Source organism: Grammomys surdaster, unplaced genomic scaffold (genome assembly GCF_004785775.1).
Source record: "Grammomys surdaster isolate TR1022 unplaced genomic scaffold, NIH_TR_1.0 125947, whole genome shotgun sequence".
Taxonomy (NCBI): Eukaryota; Metazoa; Chordata; class Mammalia; order Rodentia; family Muridae; genus Grammomys; species Grammomys surdaster.
In genome coordinates, this window is record NW_021620769.1 from 4,436,085 (window position 1) to 4,462,771 (window position 26,687).

At 39.3% G+C, this 26,687-nt stretch overlaps 1 protein-coding gene across 7 annotated transcripts in view; it reads right to left on the reverse strand.

The window, feature by feature from the left end:
* Nucleotides 1–2,803: 2,803 nt before the first annotated feature.
* The window catches only part of Il15 (interleukin 15), a 78,981-nt gene continuing 55,097 nt past the window's right edge, over nt 2,804–26,687 (reverse strand). For 6 of the 7 annotated variants that reach the window (XM_028753437.1, XM_028753440.1, XM_028753435.1 and 3 more), the window contains 6 exons: nt 15,890–15,988; nt 14,643–14,740; nt 13,597–13,681; nt 8,101–8,145; nt 5,692–5,829; nt 2,804–3,199 (listed from right to left, as the gene is read on the reverse strand). In XM_028753437.1, the coding sequence (XP_028609270.1) occupies nt 3,089–3,199; nt 5,692–5,829; nt 8,101–8,145; nt 13,597–13,681; nt 14,643–14,740; nt 15,890–15,901 (489 nt within the window). In that variant the 5' untranslated portion in view covers nt 15,902–15,988 and the 3' untranslated portion in view covers nt 2,804–3,088. The remainder of the gene's footprint in view (nt 3,200–5,691; nt 5,830–8,100; nt 8,146–13,596; nt 13,682–14,642; nt 14,741–15,889; nt 15,989–26,687) is intronic. The other variant, XM_028753441.1, reaches the window with a different exon arrangement.

Below are 26,687 nucleotides of genomic sequence, written 5' to 3' on the forward strand. Positions count from 1 at the left end.
TAGGAACACTCTTGTCTTCACTGACTGGAGGGTTGTCTTCCAGTCTGTACACTCCTCCTCTGGCTTATCTGCTACCTACTGACAGCCCAGCTCACCTGTCACCCCCTCCAAGAGGTGCTCTCTGAATGAACACCTTGAATCAACCTGATTTTCCTTGATCCCCTTGTACACAAAATATGACTTTGGAAAAAGGGCTTGATAATGCAATGCTTCTGCAGGATTATGAGGCTCAGGAAGGCTGACACTATGGCCTTCTTACAGCATCTGATAAAACGTTTGCACCGAGTACATTTCCAATAACTAAGGTACTATTGCTTAAAGAGGAAAAAAAAAAGTGATCATGACAATTAAGGTAAATGATTTGGGCATGGATGCTGTCTTCCATGAATGACAACAGTCCAAAAAGTCTGACACTATTTCCAAAGGCTAAATGCAGCAGCTTTCAAATCTGCTTCTATGTTACAACTCTCTGCTCTCTTTAATCCCTATTCAAAAATTCACGGTTGAAGAAATAAATTATAGGATAAAAGCCTGTCTCTGTTTCATTAATTTTCTTCTATGTTGTGTTAGGTAGAGTACACAATTAGGACCAAGGGACACTTCATACAGCTAAATATTTTACATAACACATTCTTATTGTGATCACAATTCAGTCACTAGACATGTTCAGAAATACTAAACCAAATCTCTTTGGAAATGAGAGTTCCTCTGGGCAAAATATTTAGCCATTGCATGCATATGTTAAGCATGATTTTCCTGCTGACGGCTTATGTTGAGTTACACACTCACACAAGAGAAGAAACAAGAATATGCTCTCTGGGATTTCTTGTTGCTTGGGGACAGAAATGAGGGAACAATGATATTACTTGATTTTTATTTTGTGTATGTCAGTTTGGTTTTATGTTATTGAATTTGTCAGCAATAAACTACAACATCAAAACATATAATTCCCTCTTTACAACTATAGTAACAACAGCGGAAGAAGGTAAATCTATTGATTCACTTGTCTAAGATAAAGAATGAGATTATATGAAACTAGACTTGTAATTGGGTTATAAAACTCTCTTGGCTCACAAATTACTTAATAGTTATGATTGTGTTTCCACGTCCCACCTCAGAGTCCTTTCACTTTATTACTAGAGAGAACATGCAGAGTATATCCTCTCATATATCATTTCTTTGCTTGAAATTAAGAAAATGATCTATCCATCAATGGTATGTTGGATTATCAGTCTAATTCTATTTGGCTTCCCTTGTTCATTTGCCATTAGGTATATGATTTCGTGCTTCTTTCATTATAGGATATACATGACAAATGTTTTCATCATTTAGGTGAGATGTAAATACGGTATCCCTCAGGAAGGTAACCTTGGGCTGGCCAATGGAAGGGGGTAGAAAGCAAGGACTTTGCAATCGACGGGAAGGTTTGACTTTAAGAACAGGAAGATGAAGTTAAATTCAGATGGTGGTACACAATCACTTTATCTCTTATGGTAACTAAAAGATGGTTGTATATGACCACTTCACACAGACACCCTCTATATCAAGTTAAAGGATTTTAACAACTATAGACTCAAGTTTCCTAAAATCAGCTGTGGTGTGTGACATTTTAGAGGCAGTAACATTGAGCACTGGAACATTCCAACTTTTCAAACCATCCTGTTTGTTTATAAAATACAAGTGGATTATCAATCACTATCAAATACCATCAGGAATATGACTAGCATTTTCATTTCCCTTTCCTCAGATAAACAAACACTGGATGGAGACCAACTTTTCTTTAACAATTAGATTGGAAAATTATAGTTAAAATGGTACATTTTCTCCATTGTCTAGCAATGGGAATGCTAGAAAGCTTACTAATTTTAGACAGAACAGTGAAGAATACTAGCAAGGATTATAAAAGCTTACTAACAGTCATTTTTAAGTTGCATTTGGGTGTTGACTGCATGTGGGTATACATGGGTATGAAATGCCCTGGTCCACGACTTTCCTCTGCATCCACTTAAGACAGTGTAAGCCACAGTGATTCTTCTGTTCCACCACAAAGCACAGGGTTGACATAGCCATGGTCAGCTCTCCAAGGATGCTGGAGAAGCAAATGTGGATCCTCATGCTTGTGCAGGAAATATTCACACCTGTGAGCCATTTCGACAGCACCTATGAACAACTGTACTTTGGTCAAACCAAATGGAGTCTCACAAACCAGCCCTTTAAAAATCTCAACAATTGCGTGTGGCATTAACTTTTGTGAGAATAAAATAAAACTGTAAAACACTAAAACATCAGTTTTCTGTGTATTCTTTTACTTTCCTTGAAGGAGTATTATCCTAAAAAAAAAAAAAAAAAGACATACCTTTCATTTGCTACAACATATGAATTAGGGAGTGGAAAGATGGCTCGGATGAGAGTGTGCTTTCAACACAAGCATGAGGATTTGGGTCCAGATGATCAGCACACATGTAAAATGCCAAAGATGTGGCAAGTGCCTGTAATCCCACTTCTAAGGAAGGAAATATAAACAGAAGGATCCCCAGGGGTCACTGGCCAGTTAGTCCCACAGAATTACTGGGTTCCAGATTAAGGAAAAGACACGGCCTTAAAAACAACGACAGCAACAACAAACAAGGTAGAAAATAATGACCAAGGCACCCAAGGTCAACCAACCTCTTGCCTTGACACACTTTCGAATGTGTGCACTGCATCCCCCCTACCACACACACACAAAGACAAGCATGTATACACACAAACATCACAACACAGCTAAATACACATTAATCAAAAGGGCAAAGTAAGAGTTAAATTTCAATTGATAAAATAGGCATACAACTTTATTCCACATCTTCTGTTATATTACAAATATGTACAACTGAAGTAATAAATTAAAAGTAAGCAAGTCAACATAAGTTTGAGAGGAGCTCTTTTCCTCTCTTCATTTCCGAGAGTTCATGTGATCCACATGGCTCATCAGCTCCTTGTTAGGAAACTTTGTTTTCCCAGCAGATGACAGATGCATGGAGCTGCACTGGCTCTCAGCAGCAGGCAGAGGTGTCATAACAACAGAAACACTGAAGAGGCGCGCCTGCACTCAGGACGTGTTGATGAACATTTGGACAATACGTATAAAGTTCTGCAAAAACTCTGTGAAGGTTTTCTCCTCCAGCTCCTCACATTCCTTGCAGCCAGATTCTGCTACATTCTGCCAAACAAGGAGGAAGAATTAGATCTGCAGACAGAATATACTTGTTCCTTTGGGGGTTATCATACTACGTGAAACACATGGTGGGTGGTCTTCAGACATGAAAACACTGGCAAATTAAATCATGTGTTGAAAAACTGTGAGAAAGAGTCAAGAGATTTTTAGGGGTTGTGTGTTCCTACGTTGGATTAAAATCTTGCAAGTGCACAGGACATTCATGTTAGACTGTGTCCTTCCTGCTTAAAGCCCATCACTGTATTGCTGTTGTTGCTATGATTGGTTTTTCCTTCTTGTTGTGTTTTTTTTATTTTTATTGTTTGTATCTCTCTCGAAGTCTGTACTTCACAAACATTTGCCTTTCTGTTCTATACATATAGAATGTGTGTATATATGTGTGTGTGATATTTATCACATATATAATACATTAGATATGTATATATCACAGACTTTTAGCCTTTTTACACTACTTTTAGCCTTTTTAACTACAGTTACCTAACTATTCCTGGGAAGCATAGCATATATCATATCTTTTGTTTCCCAGCATTAAGCACAGGCCTGGGACAGTGATTAGCTAACTGAATGCTATTGGTTGATCTGAACCACTTAGGCAAATGCTATAAACATAGCTTTGGGGACAGCTAGAATACTACAAGCACAGCCACCATGAATAAACATTTTAGAGATCATCTGAACTACAAAGGCTGTGCCAGCAAAATTCAAAATTAGATTTCATATTCATTAGGCACTTGGAATTCAGATTCCCCAATATGTATAAGGCACACAATGAATGCCAGACACTGTCATAATGCTAATATTGCTCTCTAGTTGGTCCTGAAAACAATGTCAGAGAGGGAAGCAAGCATGCTTAGTGGCTCATCGCCACTGACATGCAAACTGATATTCCACACAGGTCTCCCAACCACGCTGTTCGATCTTCCAGTATTTATGCCAAACTGTCACTTTGGTGGTGGCACCCACATGCAGCCTAGAGCTCAGCACTGATACTGTGACATATTATCTGTTACCATTAATAAGTAATGATAACATACGACAGAAGTAATTTAACCAGGAATAGAATCACTTGGTAAGTATTGCAAGTGACGGATACCTGTAAGAAGTGTATGTCCAGGGAATCATAATAAAGAAATCTAAAATGCATGGGCTCTGAGGCTGACCTTCTAAGGGTGACAGATAATCACTGCTACTGACTCTTGGGCATGATTATCCGTGTGGGGCATGTATAGAGCTGGGGACAGCAAGTCCGGGTGTGGGGAAAGCATAGCGAACATGAATAAGTGACATCACTGAGAAGGTGGCATCTGAGCAGACACTTGAGGCAGCCCAGGCTTTGGGAGGAAAAGCCAAGGCATCTCACCGTCACTGCACTGCCCTTTGTGTCTGCCTAAAGACACTCCTAGAGTGTCCCTGACACTCATTCCCTGACCTCTGTGTAACATACCACCTTATTGACTATCTCCCCTCCACACCAGAAAGAACCCTAGGACTCCCCCACCCCCGCCCTTCCTCTCACACACATGCTTTCTCTGTTACAACTGTGCTTAAAGGTTAACTGACTGGTTCACTCATTCACTAATTAGCTAATTCACATCGACTCGACTCTTTTCTTGGAACAGGTGCTTCTTAAAGGGGTATACTGAAGTGCTCATTAAATTAAATCATTTTACCCTACCACTGATGATGACATTCCTTTGTTTGCGCCTGGTTTTGTCCACTATGATTGTCCCTCTCAAGCCACAGTTCCATGCACCTCGCAGCATCTGTGTAGCTTACCCTTCAGTCGACCACAGCAGTCACTAGAATTTGCTTTCTTGTAACCCTCTCCTGCTCATGTTGTCTGGAATGTTCTAAATAATACTTGAATCATTAACACTTTTGATTATTCTAATTTTTCCATTGCTTAAATTTGTGGAAGATGAGAGGACAGAAGCTGGAGTAGCATCATGGCTCTTGTGCCTTTAGCTGCACAAACTGGAGCATGTGCTTAGCTTTGTGTTTCCCTTTGCATCAACATTCAAACAGATATGGAGACAGCTAGCCGTGAAACAAGAGAAGACACCAGTCTCTGAGACTGACTATGAGGAGTTAGTGCCTTATCAGTCCAAAGTATAAAGATCAGTGTGTGGTATTAAGACCTAACTCAATACATGTGAGCTACTATTTCTGATGCTAAACACTTGATCACATTAATGTCTATCCACTGCACCCACTTGCCAATATGGCATTTTAAAATCAATATGACTCTGACACTAAAGCACATAGGTTGGCATGATTCAGAAACGCTTGTTTATCAAGGGGATCAACAAGTTTAGGATTCTGTGCATGTCAGCCCTGCTACCACGTTTGAACACCACTCCACTGGAATCAAATTCTTTTCTGTGTGCATGATGGAGACTGTGCTTACATATAAGTGCCTTATCTCAAGCAAGCCCAAAACATCAGATGCAGCTCTCTATGGCTGCTGGATCACTCACCTTGTTAGAAGACAGAGTGCTGTTGGCAAGGTAGAGCACGTTTCTTACTGTTTCACTAACAGTCATGTCACTGTACTCATGTAAAACAACCTGTAATTCCAGGAGAAAGCAGTTCATTGCAGTAACTTTGCAACTGGGCTAAAAAGAAAAGAGCCAGTTTAAAAAAAATAAACAAGCAAAAAAGACCTTTTCCCATTATTCATTTTCACATTGATAAGACTTTGATTTTAAAAAAAATCAATCAAACCAGTCTAGTTATTTTACAAAGAAACGTGATACCCACACTGCTTAGTTTTAATTGTCAACTTGGCACAACTTGGAAGATAGCCTTAATGAGGAATTACCTCTCAGGCAAACTTGTAGGCATGTCATGTCCGCTTGTCTTCATTGTTAATTCATGGAGGAAGACACAAACTAGTGTGGGTGGCAACATTCCCTAGGCAGAGGGTCCTGAATAGTGTAAGACAGAGGAGAGCTGCCTGAGAGCAAGTTTCCTGCAGTTACTCTGTCTCTGTTCTTCACTGTTAGCTGGATACTTTACATTCCTGTCCTGACCGCCCATAATTGTGGACTATAACTTGAAATTGTAAGCCAAATAAACACTTTCTTCCCTAAATGGTTTTTTGATTGTGTGCCATCAGGAGTTTTATTTATGTAGGAATGGCTTTCTTTTTTCATTTGAATTTTGAAATCAAAACTAAAGCCATCAACAAAGAAGGATAGTACTATTATACAGAAGGAGAGAAGGGCATAAAAAGCTACCATCTATACTGAACACCCTCTTCCAATGGGTGATAGAGCAGCCTAGAAGTGACAGAACATTGGTAAAAAGTGTTTAAAGTCATACTACATGTTCACATCTTACAGAGTGGTAATTGTAAGTCACATTTTCCTGACAGCTCCCAACAAAAAGGATTCTAAGAAATTTGAGAGAAAACCCAAAGCAAAGGCAGTGCCCACTTATGGGCTGGCCAAATCAGAAAGGGACTGTGAACAAGAAAATGTACTTCTTGTAAGAGTTACTTCACAAAACCCTAAACTTAAAAAAAGAAACAATTAAGGAAACATTAAATGAGAACTCAGCTGTGCCTGAGCCTAAGTATTCACGTCTGCACATCAATACTGGCATCTTTGCATCCCCTTTGAGTTGCAAGGTTATCTTCCTTCACATGAAAGCTTTCTGATTAGGAAAAAAAAAAGCAGAGAAAAAAAAGAAACTATGCTAAAATCACAGCAGGGGTTATTTAGATGTCACACACTTGTCTGGTGGACATCTGCTTGTCTGAGTTTCAGGCTCCACCTTGTACGAAACCAACCAGGAGCAAGAAGGCACACACCTTCCACCTCAGAGAAGTTCCAGGAGACAGTTCCAAACGCAGAATACACAGTTTGGTTTGGGTTCTAGGTTCATTTTTTTTCCCTCTGTCTCTGTGATAAAAATACTCTGAGAAAGAGCAACTTCAAGGAGAAAAAAATTGTTTTGCTCACAATCCCAAGTTACAGTTCATCATCGAGGGGGAGTCACGGCAGCAGAACTAAGGTAGCTAACCAGAGCCACAGTTACGAGCAGAGAGAGTGTGTGAGGCTGCACTCAGACCTCCACTAGCCTTCTCTACTTAGTCCAGGGTTCAGCCCACGAACTGATGCAGCCCGCATTCCGAGTGCATCTTCCCAGCACTATAAACACAGTCTGTAGAATGCCTTCCGGCAAACTTCACTGATGTTCTTACTAGGTAACTTTAAATTGTGGGGGGTTAACAATTATTTAAATGAACATTTTCCAAACAATGGAATTGGAAAACTATTTCTTTGCTTTAGCGGTAACCTAGAGTGAAAGGTGGAACCACATGACCAAACGCCATCAACAACATCAGTGTATGATAATGAGGCTGGCTTATCCTTTAGAAATTCTAGTACATCATTTGGATTATTCTTTCACCTCACATAGAGACTAGTGGAAAGACTGCTTTCAAGTGTAGAGATCCACGCAAAACACAAAGCATGGATGCCTTTGAGCAAGTTTCAGTAGATGAACTGAGGATGTTCACGCACGATAGCACTAGAGTGACGGGTATAAAGATATTTACATGGAATCATTCAGTCCCATTCTAGCATCTAATTCTATGACACTCTAACTGCATCACAGAAATATATAAGAGATTTTGTTTGACATTGGTGGAAAATTCTGTTTTTCCCATTGTCATTTGACACCCTTACAAAAGCAGCATTTATGTAGCATTTTGCCATAAGTCCCAAAAATTCAGCACTCCCTCAGAAATGTCAATGGGTGAAACACTAAGAGAACCCACCATAAGTTAGACTTTAAAACTATAACTTTTTCAGTGAAGTTATGGGAATATGGCTGAACAACTGGAAAATAGCAATTTTGAAAAACCTAACTATACTCACATGAAAGTCACTGTCAGTGTATAAAGTAGTGTCAATATGAATAGACTGAAAAAGAGAAAATGAGGTCATATGAAAAATCTAGGAATGACAACTAGCAACTTCCTGTAAACAATAAATTTTATTCCTTAAATTAAACTTGAATTTTACAATCATTTTAAGCTCCTGCAATTGTAAGAGAACATACTGAGGGACCATCTGACCCTCCTCTGCATATCCCTGCAGGGACTTGCTTACCCGTAACACAATCTCCTAGCAGCAAAATTCATATTGATGTAATGTTTCTCCCTTCTCCAGATTTTACCAGTTTTCATCCCCCGGTTCAATCCTAGACCTTTAACATTTCAAGAATGTGAAAGAAATGGAATTATATAGAATATAACCTTTTAAGATTAGCTTTTTTTAAAAAATAACATTTTGAGCAGTGTTCTAGGAGAAAAAACACAGCAGCATGTCTGAGGCCTCTTCTGCTCCTTTATCTGACTCCAATTCCCTCCATGGTTAATATCCTTCACACACTCTGTGCACTTGTTATGCCCAGTGTGTGGACACTCCTACCTAGCTACAGTGTGTGTGTTTATCCCAGAACCTGAAAGTCTTGGTTCTGGGATAGAAATAGTCAACAACTGGAGGGCAACAGCCACTGGGATTGGACTTGGAAGGACACTGTAGGACTTTCACCTCTTCACTTTTTCTTCTTTTTTTTGCTTTCTAGAAAAAAAAATGTGAGCAGTTTGCTTTTCCATTAGAAGCTGGCAATCCCACCAGAGACCCCAAATCAATAGTTTAATATATAATATAATAATTTTTATATATATGTATGTATATATACAGGCAGGTACCCACCATTCTAAAGACATGCATTGATGTTGAACTGTGTAAAGAATACCTTACTCTCCCTGCTCACTCTTCCTCTTTCCTAACCCTCACTATCCATCTTTTTTTTTCTGTAATTTATCATCTCTCCAAGGACAAATATTTGGACTCACCCGACATGAAGCATTCTTAGAGTAATTTCTTTTACTGTAAGAATGCTTTAGGGGTATCTGTTTCCTTTCACGCCTTGACCACCTACATCTCTTGGTCTACTAGCTGGATACACCAAAACAAAGAGCATGGTGAATAAAAGTGGTAAGAGGTTTGTTGTAATCCCAGGAGAAAGCAGTCTTTCCCTCACTGGCAAGAGTTTAAGTATTCTGGAACATATTTTATATTAAGTTGGAGAACTTCCTCTGTTCCTGTTCTTGAAGTAGTTCTGCCGCAGTTTGTTGAAGCTGCTATAACAATTTCATTTATACTAGATGGCTTAAACAAAGACATGTACTCTTCTGGAATTTTGAAGACAATCAGTCTCAGAGAGATGTGCCAGGAATGGTCTCCCAAGATTTCTCACTTTGCCTTATCAATGCCTGTCCTATCTTCTCTTTGTCTTCTCAGGGTATCTTCCTCCTGTGGGTACCTTCTTAGTAAAATGGCTTCCTGTCCTTCTAAGAACATTGGCCATATTGGATTAGAATCATCCTAATGACCCTGATTTCTACTTAAATGGCTCTTTAAAGATCCTCTATCAAATGACAATCACACAAAGAGGCATGGAGAGTCATTAAAAAAGGAAAATCCAACCTGTATAAGAGGTGATGAACTGATCATGTCTTTTCTAAATCAGTTGATATGATTTTCCTTTTAGGCTTCTGATATGTCAGCCTGAGTTGACTGATAGGGAGTTGACTGATAGGTCTTGAAACAATGAAAAGATATTCATACCTAGAATAAATTCTATACAGTGATAGTGTAGAATTCCTTTTACAATACAGTGGTAGACCTGATTGGCTAATATTGTATTGAGGAATTTTATACTAAGTATATGAGAGTTGATTATCTTTGGTTTCATATTTTAATGTATCTTTATCAAGTTTTCACATCAGGGTAAGATTACTCTCCTAAACTGAATTAGAGGGACTTGCTTCTTCCTGTGCTCTAAAAAAGAGCTGTATACATCATGAGCAATGCCTGACACAGGTTTCAGGATGCTGGAGCAAGGCAAGCTGTTCCTGAGGGTTCTTCTAGGAGGTTCTGCACGGTGAGCCGAAAAATGTCAGTGGTTGTACTTGAACGATCAGTTTCATCATTGTTATGTTTTGGGGAGTTTATGGTCTTTGAAAAATGTTCCCACTCCCTGTAAATCATTGGTGCAGTTACAAGATACTGAAGGAAACAATTCTGTGCCAATCAACACCAATTCCATCCATTGTGTTGATGCCTGGTACCATCTCTCTTATTATTAGATGTTTATAAATTTCATTGATTTTTTTATTAGTATCTTTATGTTTCATTGATTTGCCCCCCTGCCATCTTGATTTCAGCTTCATTAATGCCTTCTCCCAGATCTATTCTTTCCTTCCTTCTACTTGTATTGAATTCATTTTGTGACTCTTGTAATTTGGTGAGACGTAACTTCACTTGCTGGCTTAATGCTTAGTGCTTTTCATCTTTTCTAATTCATGCATTGAATTTTTAAAGTTTCCTCATATTTAGCAGTTCACATTGTAACAGATCAGATTTCATTTTATTCATGTCTGTGAGGTTATTTGCATATATTTGAGAATTAGATTTTGACCCATATAAACAATATATTTAAAATATATTTTAAATATATTGTTTAATTTGAAAACTTGTGGGACTTTCCTGTTGTATTGTTTTATCTCCAGTTTGATTCCATTGTCTTCTAAACATATTTTCTACACAATCAAAGTTCTGGTAGCTCTACACCCCCTTTATTGCTAAGGAGAAATTTAGTCTTGGTGACTGTTCTATATGAATTTTTAAAAGCTTGTTTTTATGCCATTGGGAAGAATGCTTCATGCACAAAGTCAAATCCCATTAGTTGGCTTTGTCATGGTTCCTATATTTTTAAAATATTTGTACTTAATAGTTTAGTTAGTTATTGGGCAGGAGATGGTGAAATACACAACTGTAATCATAAATTTGTCTGTTTCTCCTTTGAGCTGTTAAATTTTTGTGTCATGAATTTTGATACTCTGTTGCTTGATGCATATATATAAAAAAATCAATGTTTCTTCTTCATGAATTTTTTTTGTCATTAATTTCTCTGGGCATTAGTATTTACACTTTCTATCATGCTGGCTTTACCTGATACTAATATAAGACTAATCATGCTCTGATTGTGACATTCCTCTTCTTGGTATGATTAATGATTTTTCCTTGTATCTGGATATGATAGCTGTTATGTTAGGAGACTCTTGTCCTGCTTAACTATTCTGTTTTAACATGCATCCAATCAACTGTTGAGATGTTTTGTGTTCAGCCTGACTTACTGCTGTGTGCTGTGATTCTAATGGCAGCTTAGCTTTCAGGACCCCTTTGGACCTTCCACTGTAATTCTCACTCACTGCAATAAGAGTCTCTTCTTCAGACCAGGTTACTTGGTTCATGGGGACAAAGTATGCCTTTTAGGGTTGTCATTTAAGATGAGATCCCTAATCTTTCTTGATTAGATTCAGCAGACCCTGCTACCAGGTCATCTGGTATCTCTAGGCAGGAGAAGATCTATAATCCTCAGAAAAAAATACCTCATTTTATGGCTAATATCACATTGGGTCCCTTTCCTGTAGCCCATTTTCCAGATAAATACGTTTCTGACTTGTGAGTTGGAAATTGAATTTATTTTTTAGTTCCTCTAGTAGTTCCTTAATATTTTGTACACTTGTTTTGATATTCACTCTTCTTCCAACTCCTTCCGTGTCCTTACCCCTTCCTTATCCACCCAAATTTGTGCCCCCTTCTTCTTTCTTAATTAAGTATGATCTGTGCTGCCCATATACTCTTATTAGATGTGTGGCCATCCACTGTTGCTAGGGGACCTAACCAGGGATGACACCTTAAAAAAGCTTAGTCCCTTCTCTCAGCAACTACTAATTGCTGAGACTTCTTCAGTTGGGAGTAAACTTTCTGTCAGTTTCCACATTTCATTTTGGGATTTTATTTGACTTGAGACTGTATGGGTCTTGTGTGTACAGTCAGATGTGTACTATTCATACACGCAGCTGCCCTGTTGTGTTGAGCAAACACTCATTCCTCTGAGTCATCTACTGCCTCGGACTCTAACAGTTTTCCCAATACCTCTCATACACAGATACCCATGTCTTGGGAAGAGGGCATGGGATACAGAAGTCACAATTAGGGCTGAGCACTCTGCAGGTTCCCATCCTCTGCACCTCGGCTGGTGGTGCTGTCTGTGTTAATCACCATCTAATCCAAAAAGAAACTTCTGGGATGAGTCTTGGGAAATACACTAATCTACGGGTATAGTGATGTCATTAGGAGTCACTTGTATGCTATGCATTTAGCAAAAGAATGGTTATAGGGCCTACACTAGAGCCCAGGACCTGTCGACACACGGTTCCTAGCTCTGATAAAGGTGTAAATCTTAACAGTGATTAGAATTTAAAAACAATATCTTAGAAGGCTTTGCAATGTTCACATATTTCTTCACAAATATTATTATTTTAAATGGTATTTCATAGGAATTTGTAGAAAAACATAAGAGATGCATACTTCATACCCATTATATGTTTTCTTTCTGGAAAAACATGACATTAATGACCTGATCCAGCACTTGCCCCTACATGACACAATATATACCTGCCATGTAGGATGTGGTTCGTGGCATGGCTCTTTTGGCTTTTACATTGTATTGGAGAACAGCTCAACAGTAATAATAATAAAAAAATATGCCTGGTACTATACTCCTGAGCAAAAGTCCATGGGTGGGCAGCCATATACCCTAAGTACATGGTATCTATCAACCTTGGGAAGCAATCAATGCTTGGGTATAATTGGTCAAAGTGCTATGAAGAAGAAATTGACTGCTCAGCACTAAATAAGACAGTTTTTAAGCCCCACTCCTTGTCCTGCCAAGACTCTGGGGATACTGATAAAAGGGATACAGAAAAACAAATAAAAGCGAGAGGCTGGGAAGAAGTACAGTGGAATAGTGTCCTCTGGATCCAATGTGGCTGTCACACTCACAAACTCAAAGTACTCTGTTATCTGCACAGATCTTGTCTGCCAAAATAACAGCTTAAAAAAGGATGTGCTCTCCTGGCTCCACCTTCCCCCCCCATAACAACATGCTGGCATGTGATAGCTACCAAGAGGAAAAGAATTATTCTCCTTTGTTGGCATCCCACTCTTATTTTTCTGTTTCATTGGATGGAATCATGGCCATGTACATACTTAACATGGCAATGTTAAGGCAACATTAATTGGACTTAGTGGGTTACCAAAAAAGCAAGAAAAAAAAGATACAAAGTTGGGGGTGGGCACAGTAGGGAGATAGAAGAAATATCTTAAGAGGAGTAAAATGACAAGTACATATGATCATATTTTAATACATATATGAACTTCTTGAGAATCAAAGTTTTAATACAAACAATATATATCAAATATTAAAACAAAAATTGAAAAATGTGTACTTACTTGAATAAGACTTTCAATTTTCTCCAGGTCATATCTTACATCTATCCAGTTGGCCTCTGTTTTAGGGAGACCTACGCTGACACAGCTGTAAGAAGACACAAAACCAAGCACTTTGGAGGAGGGTGCTATTGTCTGACTGAGTAGATAAGCAACCGAACAACCAAGATCAATTATCTTCTCACTAGGAAAAAGTTCTGTCTTATTCTTTGTCCCTGTGCATCTGACAGCCTGGTGGGTGAATGAAAATATCAAAAATATAGTACAGTTTTGATAGTCTAAGCTAACTTGAGGAAGACTGTCCAGCTGTCAAACCTTAATGATCAGAGAAAGGCTAAGTGGATTATAAGCAACATTCAGCTTATCACAATGAAACTGAAGTAGCACCTGATCTGTGCCATAGCTCAATGAACGTTCTTGAATTGATTATTAGCTATCTAGAAGTACAGGCTCCATGAAACGCTTAGGTGTAGTTAGTGTAAAATCTTGAACTCTAAACACTTTCACTTAACAACTGTGAGAGAAAATGTCCCTTTTTCATGATGCCCACAGTAATCTGATGCTAGGATGATTTCATAGTCACTGAAGACTTGGCTAAATACAAGATGGATGATCACAAATTTTTTCACTTCGGTTAAAACTCACATTTAATATCCAGAAAAAAAAGACACATTGATCACATGACTGTGGCGTGATTTTTAAAGCCCCAGGAAAAACATTTATTCTAAAAAAGATCAGGAACAAACCATGTCAGCCAATGACAGTCTGTCTAATGTGGTCAACTTACATGCATGATATCAGTATATAGAATAGTTACAGCAAAAAGATCAACTGCTTTAGGAGATAGAATACTCATATGGAATACTGCAAAGGTGCTGAAAACATCATTTAAGGATTCACAAGTCCCTGAAGCAGCTCCACAGTCACCTGATATTTTACACTGAAGAGGGAAGACCTACATACAAGGAGACTGAACACAATGCAGTTTCAGCATCAAGACATTTAGGGACCACTAACATGATAACAGCTATGACTAAAGATGAAATTACCCCAAAATGAAGACATGAATGCCAGCTTCAGTTAAAAAGTGACTGTTTAGAAGGAAACACAAGTAGCACGAGATGGATGTATTCCTCATATATGGTTTCTGGAAAACATAATCGTAGACAATATGGTAAAATATCTCTAGCTAAAAACATGGGAGACTGCATTTTATTGTATTTTAGGTTCAAAGTTTTAAAGGTATCATTTTACAATGAGTACTCTTTATGGAAACAATGAAATTTCAGAGAACCTTCTGTTTTGTTTTATTCTAATTTCCAGCTGTCTTTTTGCACAGTATCTCCAGTAGACATTTCTACAGTTGAAGGTCAATGCTAAACTGACATTCTTAGTGATTGAGATTCGTACCCTTGGGACTATTGATATCTTTCTGTCATCATCCTCTTTTTCTTACCCTTCTCTCTTTAATAATAGACTATACACTATGTTCAGCACAGATTAGTAATATAACATAATATCAAGCACACTAATTATAGATTAAGTTCATGCAAGTATATGGAAATTAAAGTACATATTATCACATGGAGAAAAACTGTATAAAAATTAAACCAATAAAGTTATTTGGACCAGGGTTAGGATTGATGTCCTCAATCCTAGGACAAGAGAGACAGAGGCAAGTGAATTCTATGAGCTTAGGACTACTCTGGTCTATACAGTGAATTCTAGGCCACTCAAGGCTACATAGTGATGAAATCCCATCTCAAAAAGAAGTGTATCCTTTCCCATTCTAACAGCCCCTACATGACAACTTTAGGGCATGCATGCTTCAGTTATTTAGAACCTTATTTGTCTGAGATTGACCCCACTTTAATTCTCTGACCTGACTCTTCAGGGCTGTCAGAGCTTTTATAGCTACAGAGAGCAGCGTCAGTCAACACCTCAGATACCAGGAGGCTGTGCTCTATGTACACTCTGCTGAAAAGATGCGTAACACCACACTTGCCCACAGAGACACAAAGTATAGGGTGAATAGACATTTGGAGAACAAAAGAGACTAAGCAAAGTGTAGTGACGCATTAACAATGGCACAAAGAACACAGGCATACCGGTAATCTTGTTTTCAAAAGCCCATGTTACTTATTTTTAACATCAAGATAAACCTTAGAGAAACAGACATCTGTCACAGCCAGAGATGCTTAGAGAATAATCATGCCACTTATTATAAAATAGAACTGAGACTAAGATGACCTTATAAGAAAAGCAACATGCTCTTTTTGTCTGCGCTTTTCCTTACCAAAATTTTCATTACTTAATGCCCAGGTAAGTGCTTCAGTGTTGAAGATGAGCTGGCTATGGAGATGGGCTTCCAGCTGCCATCCATCCAGAACACCACCTGCAACACAACCAGGGTGAAGGATGATAATCAATACCACAAGTGAGTAAGCCAGAAGCAGGCAGAGAAAGGCCTGGTGCTTATGCAACATCTGCTTTCCATAGGGTAGGCTATGTGTTCCTTACCACACACATCAGATTTAGCCCTTCTGAGAGCATCATTTGGAAAATCTGATCTGGTGGCACAGAAATCTCATGATTGCCAGGACTAAAGACCAGGTTTTCCTGAGTAAAAGAACAAAGTCATTCTTTCACACAGTGTCCCAGATCTGACAGATTTCAGGGCCATCTCAATTAGAGTTAGAGGCAATCATATACAAATGCTCACATAACCCCCAACTGATAATAGAATTTATAGCTACAGCCACATCTACATAGATGTCTTAGGTGCACTCTTTAAAATAATTCTTAATGGGAACACCATTTGTGGATTTCCTATATAACAAACCTTTTTTTTCCTAAACCAAAACAAGGGAACATGTGATGGTTAAACACTCCAATTAAACTTCATTTCATTAAAATACTCAGGCTCAAAATATGTCAAATATGGATGGTCTTGCTGTCCTTAAAAATGATATAAACTAGTAGACTTTATCAATGAAAATATCAAAATCTGTTGCTTCACTAATATAATTTATTCTAATCAGTTTTCTCAAGAGTTTACACATTTGCGATGCTTCCTAATGTTCAAATATTTGCTGCAAATTATGTGCAACATATTACCTATATTTTTTACACTTAGTGTGTGTGTGTGTGCATGTGTGTATGATATGTGTGTGTATGTGTGTATGCTGTGTGTGTATGCATGTGTGTGTGTGTGTGAGCGAGAGAGAGAGAGAGAGAGAGAGAGAGAGAGAGAGAAAGAAAGAGAGAGAGAGAGAAAGGAGAGAGAGAGGGAATGCTCATGCACATGCCATGGTACATGTGGAAGTCAGAGAACAAAGTGTGAGAATTCCTCTCTCCTTCCACCACTTAGGGATCTGGGATCAAACTTAGGTCATCAGGCTTGGCAGCAAGCACCATTACTGACTGAGTCATCTTGTCATCTTGTTTATACTCTATAGTGTATAGTATATCATTCTTAAAGGAAAAAATCTAACATTTATCAGAGTATAAAACAAGATACTAGATGTGTGTGGTTAGTACAGTGTTTTCATGAAGTCTTGACCCCATGTTTCTTGTGGCACTGGCGTTAGACTCCACCCTCCAGCAACAGTTCCTACATTAAGGCTATTTTAAAGGCTTTTGCTCAGGACTACTTTTGTTCTTTGTAAAAGTGTTCTGACTGTAGTCTTTTTGCTAAGAGCCATGGTTTTCCAGTTCACTGGTAACAAGAGCCTGTTATGATATCTCTGTGTTATCTCTGTGTATGCTCCAGGCATGGCAACCCACAAGTGACAGATGACCTGGAATAGGCAGAGAAATGGATTAAAAACTGTGTATGACAAATAACCACAGACCAGACAGGAGCAGGGACCTTGGAAGTATTGAGGCCAGTGGGATGTGAAGCACGCACTGTTCACTCCCTACATTGCAGGTCTTTATAGTAAAGGGTTATTTTAACCCTACCTTGAGAAATGGGCATATGTTAGCCATGAGTGTGGACTGTAACAGCATGAAGTTGGGGGAAACCACCTGAGCAAGACTATGTCCACCCAAGCAGTGGATTTACAGGGTTGAGTCATTTTCTCAATAACATAAAAGTAGGAGGTAATGGTGGGCATATAAATTATCACTACTGTACAAATAAAGTCATTTTCTACCAAGAGTCCGGTAGTAAGTAGCACATACTTTGAAAGTCCTGTAGCTTTTCTCGTAATTGCATCAGTATCCACTATATCTTGAACTGCAGATGATGAATGGGTTGGCTGCATCTCAGTTCACCTTCACCATCAAAATATGTGGCGGATGCCTCCCACTTACAACTGAGAGACCAGCTCTTTTGACAGACAAGTATTTGTTTTGCCGATGACATTTGGCTCCTATGCATCCGTAACTCCAGCCTCACTTAAACACAGCTAAGAGAGTTGTATCTTTAGTTGTCTTGCCTCACAGTGGCAGTTGTTCCATGATTGTTGGCCAACTCCCCTTGGAAGGTATTGGTGGGACTCTCCAGAAATCCCACCCAATTCCCATCGGAACGAGCTGTTATGAAAAAACCAGCCTGGATTACTGTCTTAACATGTGCTCTTTCCTTCTTGTGTGTACCTTCATCATGGGGAAACCACATATACCCAAATGACATTCTGACTAAGCGAAACACTAATAAAGCTACCTGGTTTTGAACTTTGAACTCCAACACAGTATGTTAAGTACACCTCTTTCCTTTAGAATGTTAAATCTTACAGTTCACAAGATAACAACAACAAATGACCAGTAAAGATGGTCATGCTTTTAAAATACTACCCCTATAAAGATATGCAGGCCTACACACATAATTTCAGTTTTAACTTGGGATTCTCTTTATTAGAGAGTGGTACAGTTCAATCTTGGTTGTCAACTTGATTAACCTGCAATCAGTTATGGAAGGGTCTGGATGGCTATTTCCTTTAAGGAGACGTGGGGAGAGTAGACTGGCATACATCTCCGGGATGTTGTGAGGGAAAGTTGCTTTTTGCCTGCTTGCCTTCTCCCCCTGCTGGTGAACACATCCACTCTACTGATGCCATTGCTGCTGCCATCCTTCAATCACATTGGCTTTTTCTATCAGTTCTGTTCTGTAGAGAAACTAGATGAAGACAGAGCCCAAACACTGCAGAAATTTAAGCCCACAGACCCAATTCCCCATGTACTACTACCTAAGCATGCTTCCAAGCATCTCAGAGCAAAGACCTGTCTCTCAACTCTCTGCTTCATCTTGTCTTACACCGTTTTCCTGTTCCTTTTCAGGTATAATCATTATCACAGTGGGTTAAATCTTATCATGAAGAGAATAATAAACTGCATACAATATATAAATTAGCTCTGAATATGCATGCAATAAAATTTCATGGGCAAAGGGAGAAGAAAGCTTATCACAGCACATGAATAATAAGTGATATTTAATACATGTTTCCAAAAGAGAGGATGCTTTGGAGTCAAGTGTCCATAAGAGGGAATAAACTTTGCATAGAAACAAAGAGGTTAGAGAATGAAACCACTGTGCCATAAGACCCCCTGAATGATGCCACTCTCTGAAGAAGCACTAGAAGAAGTCAAGAGATACAGTTGTGGACCGTCACAACCCACAGACTCTGATTGAGTATACTGGACAGTGGAAACCCCAGGATCCTTAAACAGTGATGCTGAGAAACAGTTGCATTGATAGGAATACAACGTGGTATTTTAATAGTTCAACTACAATAAAAACGCAGACCAGAAGTTTACATCTCAGACAAACTGTGGCTCTAAAGCAATAAACAGCCCTTGTACTTGAGTGAGTTGTTTTACAGCTCCTGGTTATCCATGCTTAGTCTCCAGGGAAGGAGAGGCTGTCGGTTCTGAAAATGTACGAGTTTAGTTGAATGCATGTGAAGGTTACATGTTAATGGTTAACTAGGAAATACAGGGCTGTTCACTAACAGCTGAGACCCTCACATACCCACTCTCCATTTCCCAATACACAGATTCCACAGAAGCTCTACTGGGAAGGCATTTGATTGTCACCTCCTTATCTGAATTGCCAAATACCTCCTGTGTCCTATTTCCCTGCTCTTTGACCTCCACACTAAAGCTCAATGTTAACTCTCCACAAATCTATTCTCGGTGATTTAGAAATAGCTGCAGAGATCAAAATAGAAAACATTTGTCTGAAAATTTCTTATAAGCCTTTTCTTCCTTAAGTTCTCTTTTCTCTATCTCTAACATGACCTTCTCATTTTTATACAACTGTTATTGTAAGAAACAAACAAGGAAAAGCTGGAATAGGTTCCTACATGTTCCTGTTCCTTCAGACTGATTTCAAGACCCCTCATTCTTGATAGCAAAACCCTACTGATACTCAAATTTCTTGTCTATAATGGTAGAGTACTTGCTCATATTTTAAAACATCTCTAGATTACCCATAATACCAAATCTAGCATAAGGGCTATAGAAATGAATACACTAAAATGGTCAAGAAATAATGACAAAGAAAAAAATTGTGCATGGCCAGTGTGCTGGTTTGAATATGCTTGGCCCAGGAGGTGTGGTCTTATTGGAGTGGGTGTGGCCTTGTCAGAAGGAGTATGACACTGTGGGGGTGGGCTTTATGAGCCTCATCCTAGCTGCCAGGAAGCTAGTCCTCTCTTGTTTGCCTTCAGATGAAGACATAGAACTCTCAGCTCCTAATGTACCATGCCTGCCTGGATGCGGCCATACTCCTGCTTTGATGATTCTAGACTGAACCTCTGAACCTGTAAGCCAGGCCTAGTTAAATGTTGTCCTTAGAAGAGTTGCCTTAGTCATGATATCTTTCACAGCAGTAAAACCTTAACTATGACAGTCAGATTCCCTCTACCAAAATCTATTTGATCTATGATTATTGAATCATGGTGTTGAAGGGGCCAACTTTCCATGGCAGGTGGGAAGTGAGCCAGATGTTGTTTAAGTACTTGAATAACTCGTTCCAGCTTCCTACAGTGATAAACAACCAAGAGCAGAGAGGATCTGCATTCCACTCTAACAAGTCAGTCCACCACATTGTCTGCAACCCCTCACTTCTCAGGACTTTCCAGCATCGGCTTTGCACTCTGAATGGGCTACTACGCAGAAGAGAGAACTCAAACCCAGAACCTCAGAGCCTCCCTAGGAAGCTACACAACTCGTGTTACTGAGCCACTGATTCCAAAAAGATACTTTTGAGAAATATATTCCAGCCAGAAATTTGTGACTAAGATGACTTTGAGCAAATGTTTGATGGGAAAAAGATATCATTCTTGATGAAAAAAAAAATGTAGAACTCAATTACCAATATTTCCCACAGTTATATTGTCTAACAAGGCTGAAGAGATGGCTCAGAGGTTAATAGCACTGGTTGCTCTACCAGAAGTCCTGAGTTCAATTCCCAGCAACTACATGGTGACTCACAACCATCTGTAACAGAATCAGATTTCTTCTTTTGGCACGAAGTTGTACATGTAGATAGAGCACTCATATATATTAAAATAAATAAATAAACAAATAAACAAATAATCCTGGGGCTCAGATGGTGTAAGGAGAAAACTGACTCCAAGTTGTTCTCTGGCCTTCATAAACTCCTGGTATACATATCTCATGGGCACACAAATAAATAAATAGATGTCATAGTGTCTAACAAAACTAGAAAAATAGGCATTATTAAATATTTCCTAGATTTTACATTTTCTTTTAAAAATCATATTAATTTAATTTTTTTACTTTAGTTTTATGTGCAAGTGTACATGAATGCAGTACCTGGAGAGCCCAGAAAATGGTATCAGATTCCGCAAAATTTAAGTTAATGGTGGTTATGAGTCACCTGATCTGGGTGTTAGGAACCAGTTGTGGGTACTCTGAAAGAGCAGCAAGCGCTCTCAACTTCTGAGCCATCTCTCCAGTTTCCCCACCTCTAAGGCACATGCCATAATTTTAGAAGTACATAGCAGACAGCAAATCTGGGCTTTGGTTTATTAGTATATTGTACATGGTAGTAATAGTTACTTATTTTTGTTGGTATCTGAACAAATATTCAGAAAACTACAACTCAGCAAGTGTTTTTGAAAGGGGAAAAGTCCACCCAAGAGCAAAGTCCCACATTAATGTCTTCTTCCATACAGGAGAGTAGTTTCATTGTTCTAATGCTGACTAAAGTTGGAAAAAAAATGTCTGCAAGACTCGTATCTCATTTGATTTTAGTTCAATACATTTTATATTAAATTGAGGCTTGTGGACAGTATGCTGCCAGCAGTCAACAATGACCCGTGCCCTGGGCATCCACACAACAGATCGATATTGGAGAATGATGTCCTGCCTATAGAGAACTCTGCTTGCAGGAACAGGCCTCAGTCAGGCCTCAAATGAGTCAGATGGAGCATGCACAGAAACACTGCACACACTAACAGAAAAAGTCTTCTGAACAGTTAGGAATCAGTCAAGTGTTTGTCTTGGGAGAAGTCATTTCGTAGTTTCCAATAGAGACAGATAACATAAAACTTAAAAAGTGGGTGAAAGGCTCCTTAAGAATCCGGCTGCCTCAGTCTGCCCCCTCCAGTCACCTAGGACTGTGCCCCACTGAAATCTTATCCCACAAACTACAAGAGGAAAAAAGAAAATGTGTTTCCTGGTGGTAGATAGTGTTTGGGTGTCAGTTCTGCTTATTGCATGGATATGCAAGTAAACAGCTTGTCGGGGTCACTAATTACTCTTGAATTTATTTTCTTATTTGTAAAGAGAAATTCCATGGTATTAGATTTCCTTTTGAATACCAAGTGTCCTGGATGGTTTTATGTCACCTTGACATAAGCTATATCAGAGAGGAGGAAACCTCAGCTAAGCAAATACCTCCATAAGATATGAATGTAAGCCAATATGTAGAGCATTTTCTTAATTAGTGATTGATGGAGGAGGACCCAGCCCAGTGTGAGTGGTGCCTCCCATGGACCAGTGGGCCTGAACCAATGAGAAACAGGATGAGCAACCTTCAGCAGCCCCCTTTCATGGCCTCTGCACCAGTTCCCACCTCCAGGCTCCTGCCTGGCTTTGAGCTCTAGCCTTGGTTTCCTTGTGATTCAGGATATGTGAGCCAAAGAAAACCTTTTCTTTAGGAGTTGCTTTTGGTCATGATGTTACACGCCAGAAATAGCAACCATAACTAAGACACCAAGCAACCTGTTTCCAGACCAAATAAAAGATGACTAAGACTCATGTTATCCTTTAAAGAATTTCTGCTCATTTTTGTAGAAGTTCATCAAATGTGCCAACTACTAAGAAAAACGGAAAGGAATAAAATGTTTCATGACTTGTCTTACAGAGGAATTCAAAGCAGCAATACAAAACTGTTTGAGGGAAGAGAGGAAGGACAGAAAGGAGGGAGGGAGAGGAAGAGAGTAAGAAAGGAAGGTAAGAAGGGAGAGAAGGAAGGAGAAAAGAAGAAAGGGAGGGATGGAAGGGAGAAAGGGAGAAAGGAAGGTAAAAAAGGAAGGAAGGAAGGAAGGAAGGAAGGAAGGAAGGAAGGAAGGAAGGAAGGAAGGGGAAAGAAAGGGAGGAAGGGAAGAAAAGAAGGAAGGGAGGGAGGGAAGGATGTAAGAAGGAAGGGAAGGAGAGAGGAAAGGATGAAGGCAGAGGGGGATAGAGGGGGAAGGAAAAAAGAGAGAGGAAGAAAGCAAAGAAAGTAGGAAGGAAGGGAAGGAAGAAGAAAAAGAAGGGAAAGGAAGGAAACTATGTTGTAACAGATATAGGAATGTGGTCATACATCATTAATTAATATATAACAGAACCACTATGTTACTAACTATAGGACATATCGGGTGTGCAGTAGCTCATCCAGGTATCACCAGTTCCAGCATGTGAGGGAACAAAGCCATGGCCATGAGGGGTCAAGGGAGGGTCTATGAGGTGAATCATTAGTAAGGGTACGTGTAAGCAAGCCTGGGGCCCTGAGGTTAGACATCTGGACCCATGTGCTCAAAGGAAAGGTTATGAATTTTTTTAAAGAAAGAAAATGTTGGAACAAGAATTTGTAACATGGCAGAACTAAAATGCAAATATATTTGCCACAGTGAAATAATCTCCAAACTACCAGATAGATATTGAGGATTGTCTCATGTGAAGCAAGTCTCAGCCATTAGGTCTGGGGTAGGAAAGGGGGACCTGTTAAACGATACTTGGTCATTGTCATTTCAAATGTCCAAGGAAGACACCCAAAGGGCTTGTTTGGCTCTCATGTAAGGGGAGGCGAGATGTATAGACTGTGTAAAAGCCCTTTCCTACAGCAGACTGGTGGGGAAACAGTTCAGAAAGGGAACAGTGGGTGGTAAGATAAAGATATGTCCAAATACCCAAGTCAAACATGCCCTCAGTAAAACTAATACAGGGAGCTTTGTTAGTTCCTTGGTAGCATACAGGATGGTAACACATAAAGATGTTTTCTGATCAAATGTTGTGAAAGCTTCCTTTATAGCCAAGGCATAAAGCCATGTCCAGGAGGCAACTTTACAACAGTGCTTTTTCCAGCAAGTGTCGGACAGAAGCAGCCATCGTACAAGACTCAGATAGTTTGAACAAAAGAAATGAAACCAGTGACATGATATTTATACCATAGAAGGAAGCTCAGAGAGGGGGAGGGCACACTTCTGGACAGGGTACTGGTGGTCTGTCACTCTCTGTCTCTCACACATAAAGTCATGCTCCTCCCTCCAGCTACAATAAGGAATCTCTGTCAAGCTGGAAAAGCAACACATCGGCTTACAAAGCACATGGTCTCCATGGTTCCCCTAACAGAATCCTACAGCTTTATGAAGCCACGCACTGACAGAACAGCAATGGAAACAGAAAATAAAACCAAAATGAAAACATAAACAGCTGTTTCCCCTGCACTATGGCAACACTGCAGATGTATAGCAGCATCCAAGCCTGCATGGTGGAGACTCCCTTTGAATCTTTCTGGATGCCAAATGGCATCACAAATAGATTCATTCTCTGTTGGTTGTTATTGTCCTAATTTTATTGTCAGGAAAAAAATCTTTCCCTACGTGCATGTTACCCGTAATATCCTTGCTTCTGGGGAGAGAAGCTATAGCTTAGACCCAATTTATAATTTTACTGTTCATTTAATTTCCTTTAACACTTTAAAATGTTATGTGAAGGCTTTGACTTGTCACAACAGAGCCGTCCATTTCAGGCCTAACTCATCAAAATGACAGCACCAACCGTTCTCACAGTCTACAACAGAGAAAAAGGCAAGCCCAGCATTTTAAAAGACACTGTGTGCACACTGACTACTCTGCACTATCATGGTTGGCATTCATGGATTATTTTAATAATCTGTGCTGAAGAGAAGAAATATTTGTGTCTCATTTAAAATGCAATCAAGTATAAAGTTTTTTAAAGTAGTATTTGATATAAAAATATTTCTGGACCAAAGAATAAAGAAAGATGTATTTGAGAAGACAAAGGCTTTGTATTTCCAAAGGAAAAAAAAGCTTATCTCTAGAGCTTCCCACAGTCAGTCCTACACACTTTCCAGCAGGCTTTGCTTGGACATGAACACAAGTACACACACCTGGAATTACTTTTTCCTCTTTTTACAAGATCCAAGAAATGATTTCTCATTAGTCAAGCCCTGACTCCAGGACATCATAAAGGATACTTGTATCATTTATGGTAAGTTTGGAACTATGTGTATTTATAAGTATGAACGCTGCAGCCCAGTGATGTCTACCAACTCATCCCTAATGAGTTACTAAGGAAACTAGCTTTAAGCTGTTTAATCCATAATCCACACCATTCAAAACACACAGGAAGTGATTAGAGTCTGTCAGTTGACTCTCAGAGTTGAGCTCTGGCCTGGTGAATGACAGGAGAAAAGGCGCCACCCTGGGTATTAAGCATGGAGACAAACAAGCTGTCAGGAAGAAAGCAATGGTTCTATCACAGGGTTATATTCTACTGTCCAAGAAATGCATGCCATTTTCATCCTGTCTAAGATCAGTGGAATGACCCTTGTGTCAGTTTCTCCTTCTGTGGGACACTAGATCATTCTTGTTCATGTAAATATTCTCTAGATACTTATCTGTGGGTATTTTCTTATCCTGGATGTGATTTCCCTTTTCTCTTTCTTCTATAGCTTTCTTTTTCTCTTGTATGTGTACATGTGTGTATGTATATATATATATAGTGTGTGTGTGTGTGTGTGTGTGTGTGTGTGTGTGTGTGTGTTTGTGTTTTAAGACAGGGTCTCATTCTGTAGCCAGGCTGTTCTGTAACTCACTAAGAAGCTTAAACTAAGGATAACACTCCCAACTCAGGCACCCAAGTCCTTGTATCACAAGCACGAGCCGCCATGCCTGGTTGTCTTTTTCTCAATTGATTTTGCATCTTTTGCAGTTCCCTTGATTCCTTGTTGTGAGACTCAAAGCCATTTAACACAATTAACTGGGAAAAAGGAAAGTAAGTAGAAAAACTGTAATTTCCATGGGTATTTGGACATGACACCAGTTAACCAAATTTCTTCAGTGTGTTTATGAGGCAGAGGGGAGAAGGCAGCATCAAGGCAGATGATAAAATAGGGCAGATTACACTAACAAACACAAGCCCAAATCAAAAATTATGTAGAGCAGAACGAAACATCATTTATGTGCTGCTTGACCATCTGGACCTGCTGTTTTATGGGATGAAGGGGTGAGAGCTTGAGCTTGAGTCCTCTGAGGTGGTACTTTTTATAGCAGCATTTGAAGCCCACACAGACTGGCAGGACAGTGTTATGGCTGCTTTCCATAAAGCCCGTCAATAGAAACTGAGCCCTACAATCAATGCTGTGTAAGGACAAAGCCCCGGAGTTCAGTCAGCTGCAGGCTTGCTGACATTAATTCTGCCAATTCCTTGTGATTCATAGATTTATGCTTCTTCCTTCAACTGGGAGTATGACAGGGGGTGGACACGTGTTGATATATATGTTGACTTGCCAGAGATGTTGCTGAGCACAAACATCAAATATAATCACATTAGTGATGAAAATGAGAGAGAGAGAGAGAGAGAGAGAGAGAGAGAGAGAGAGAGAGAGAGAG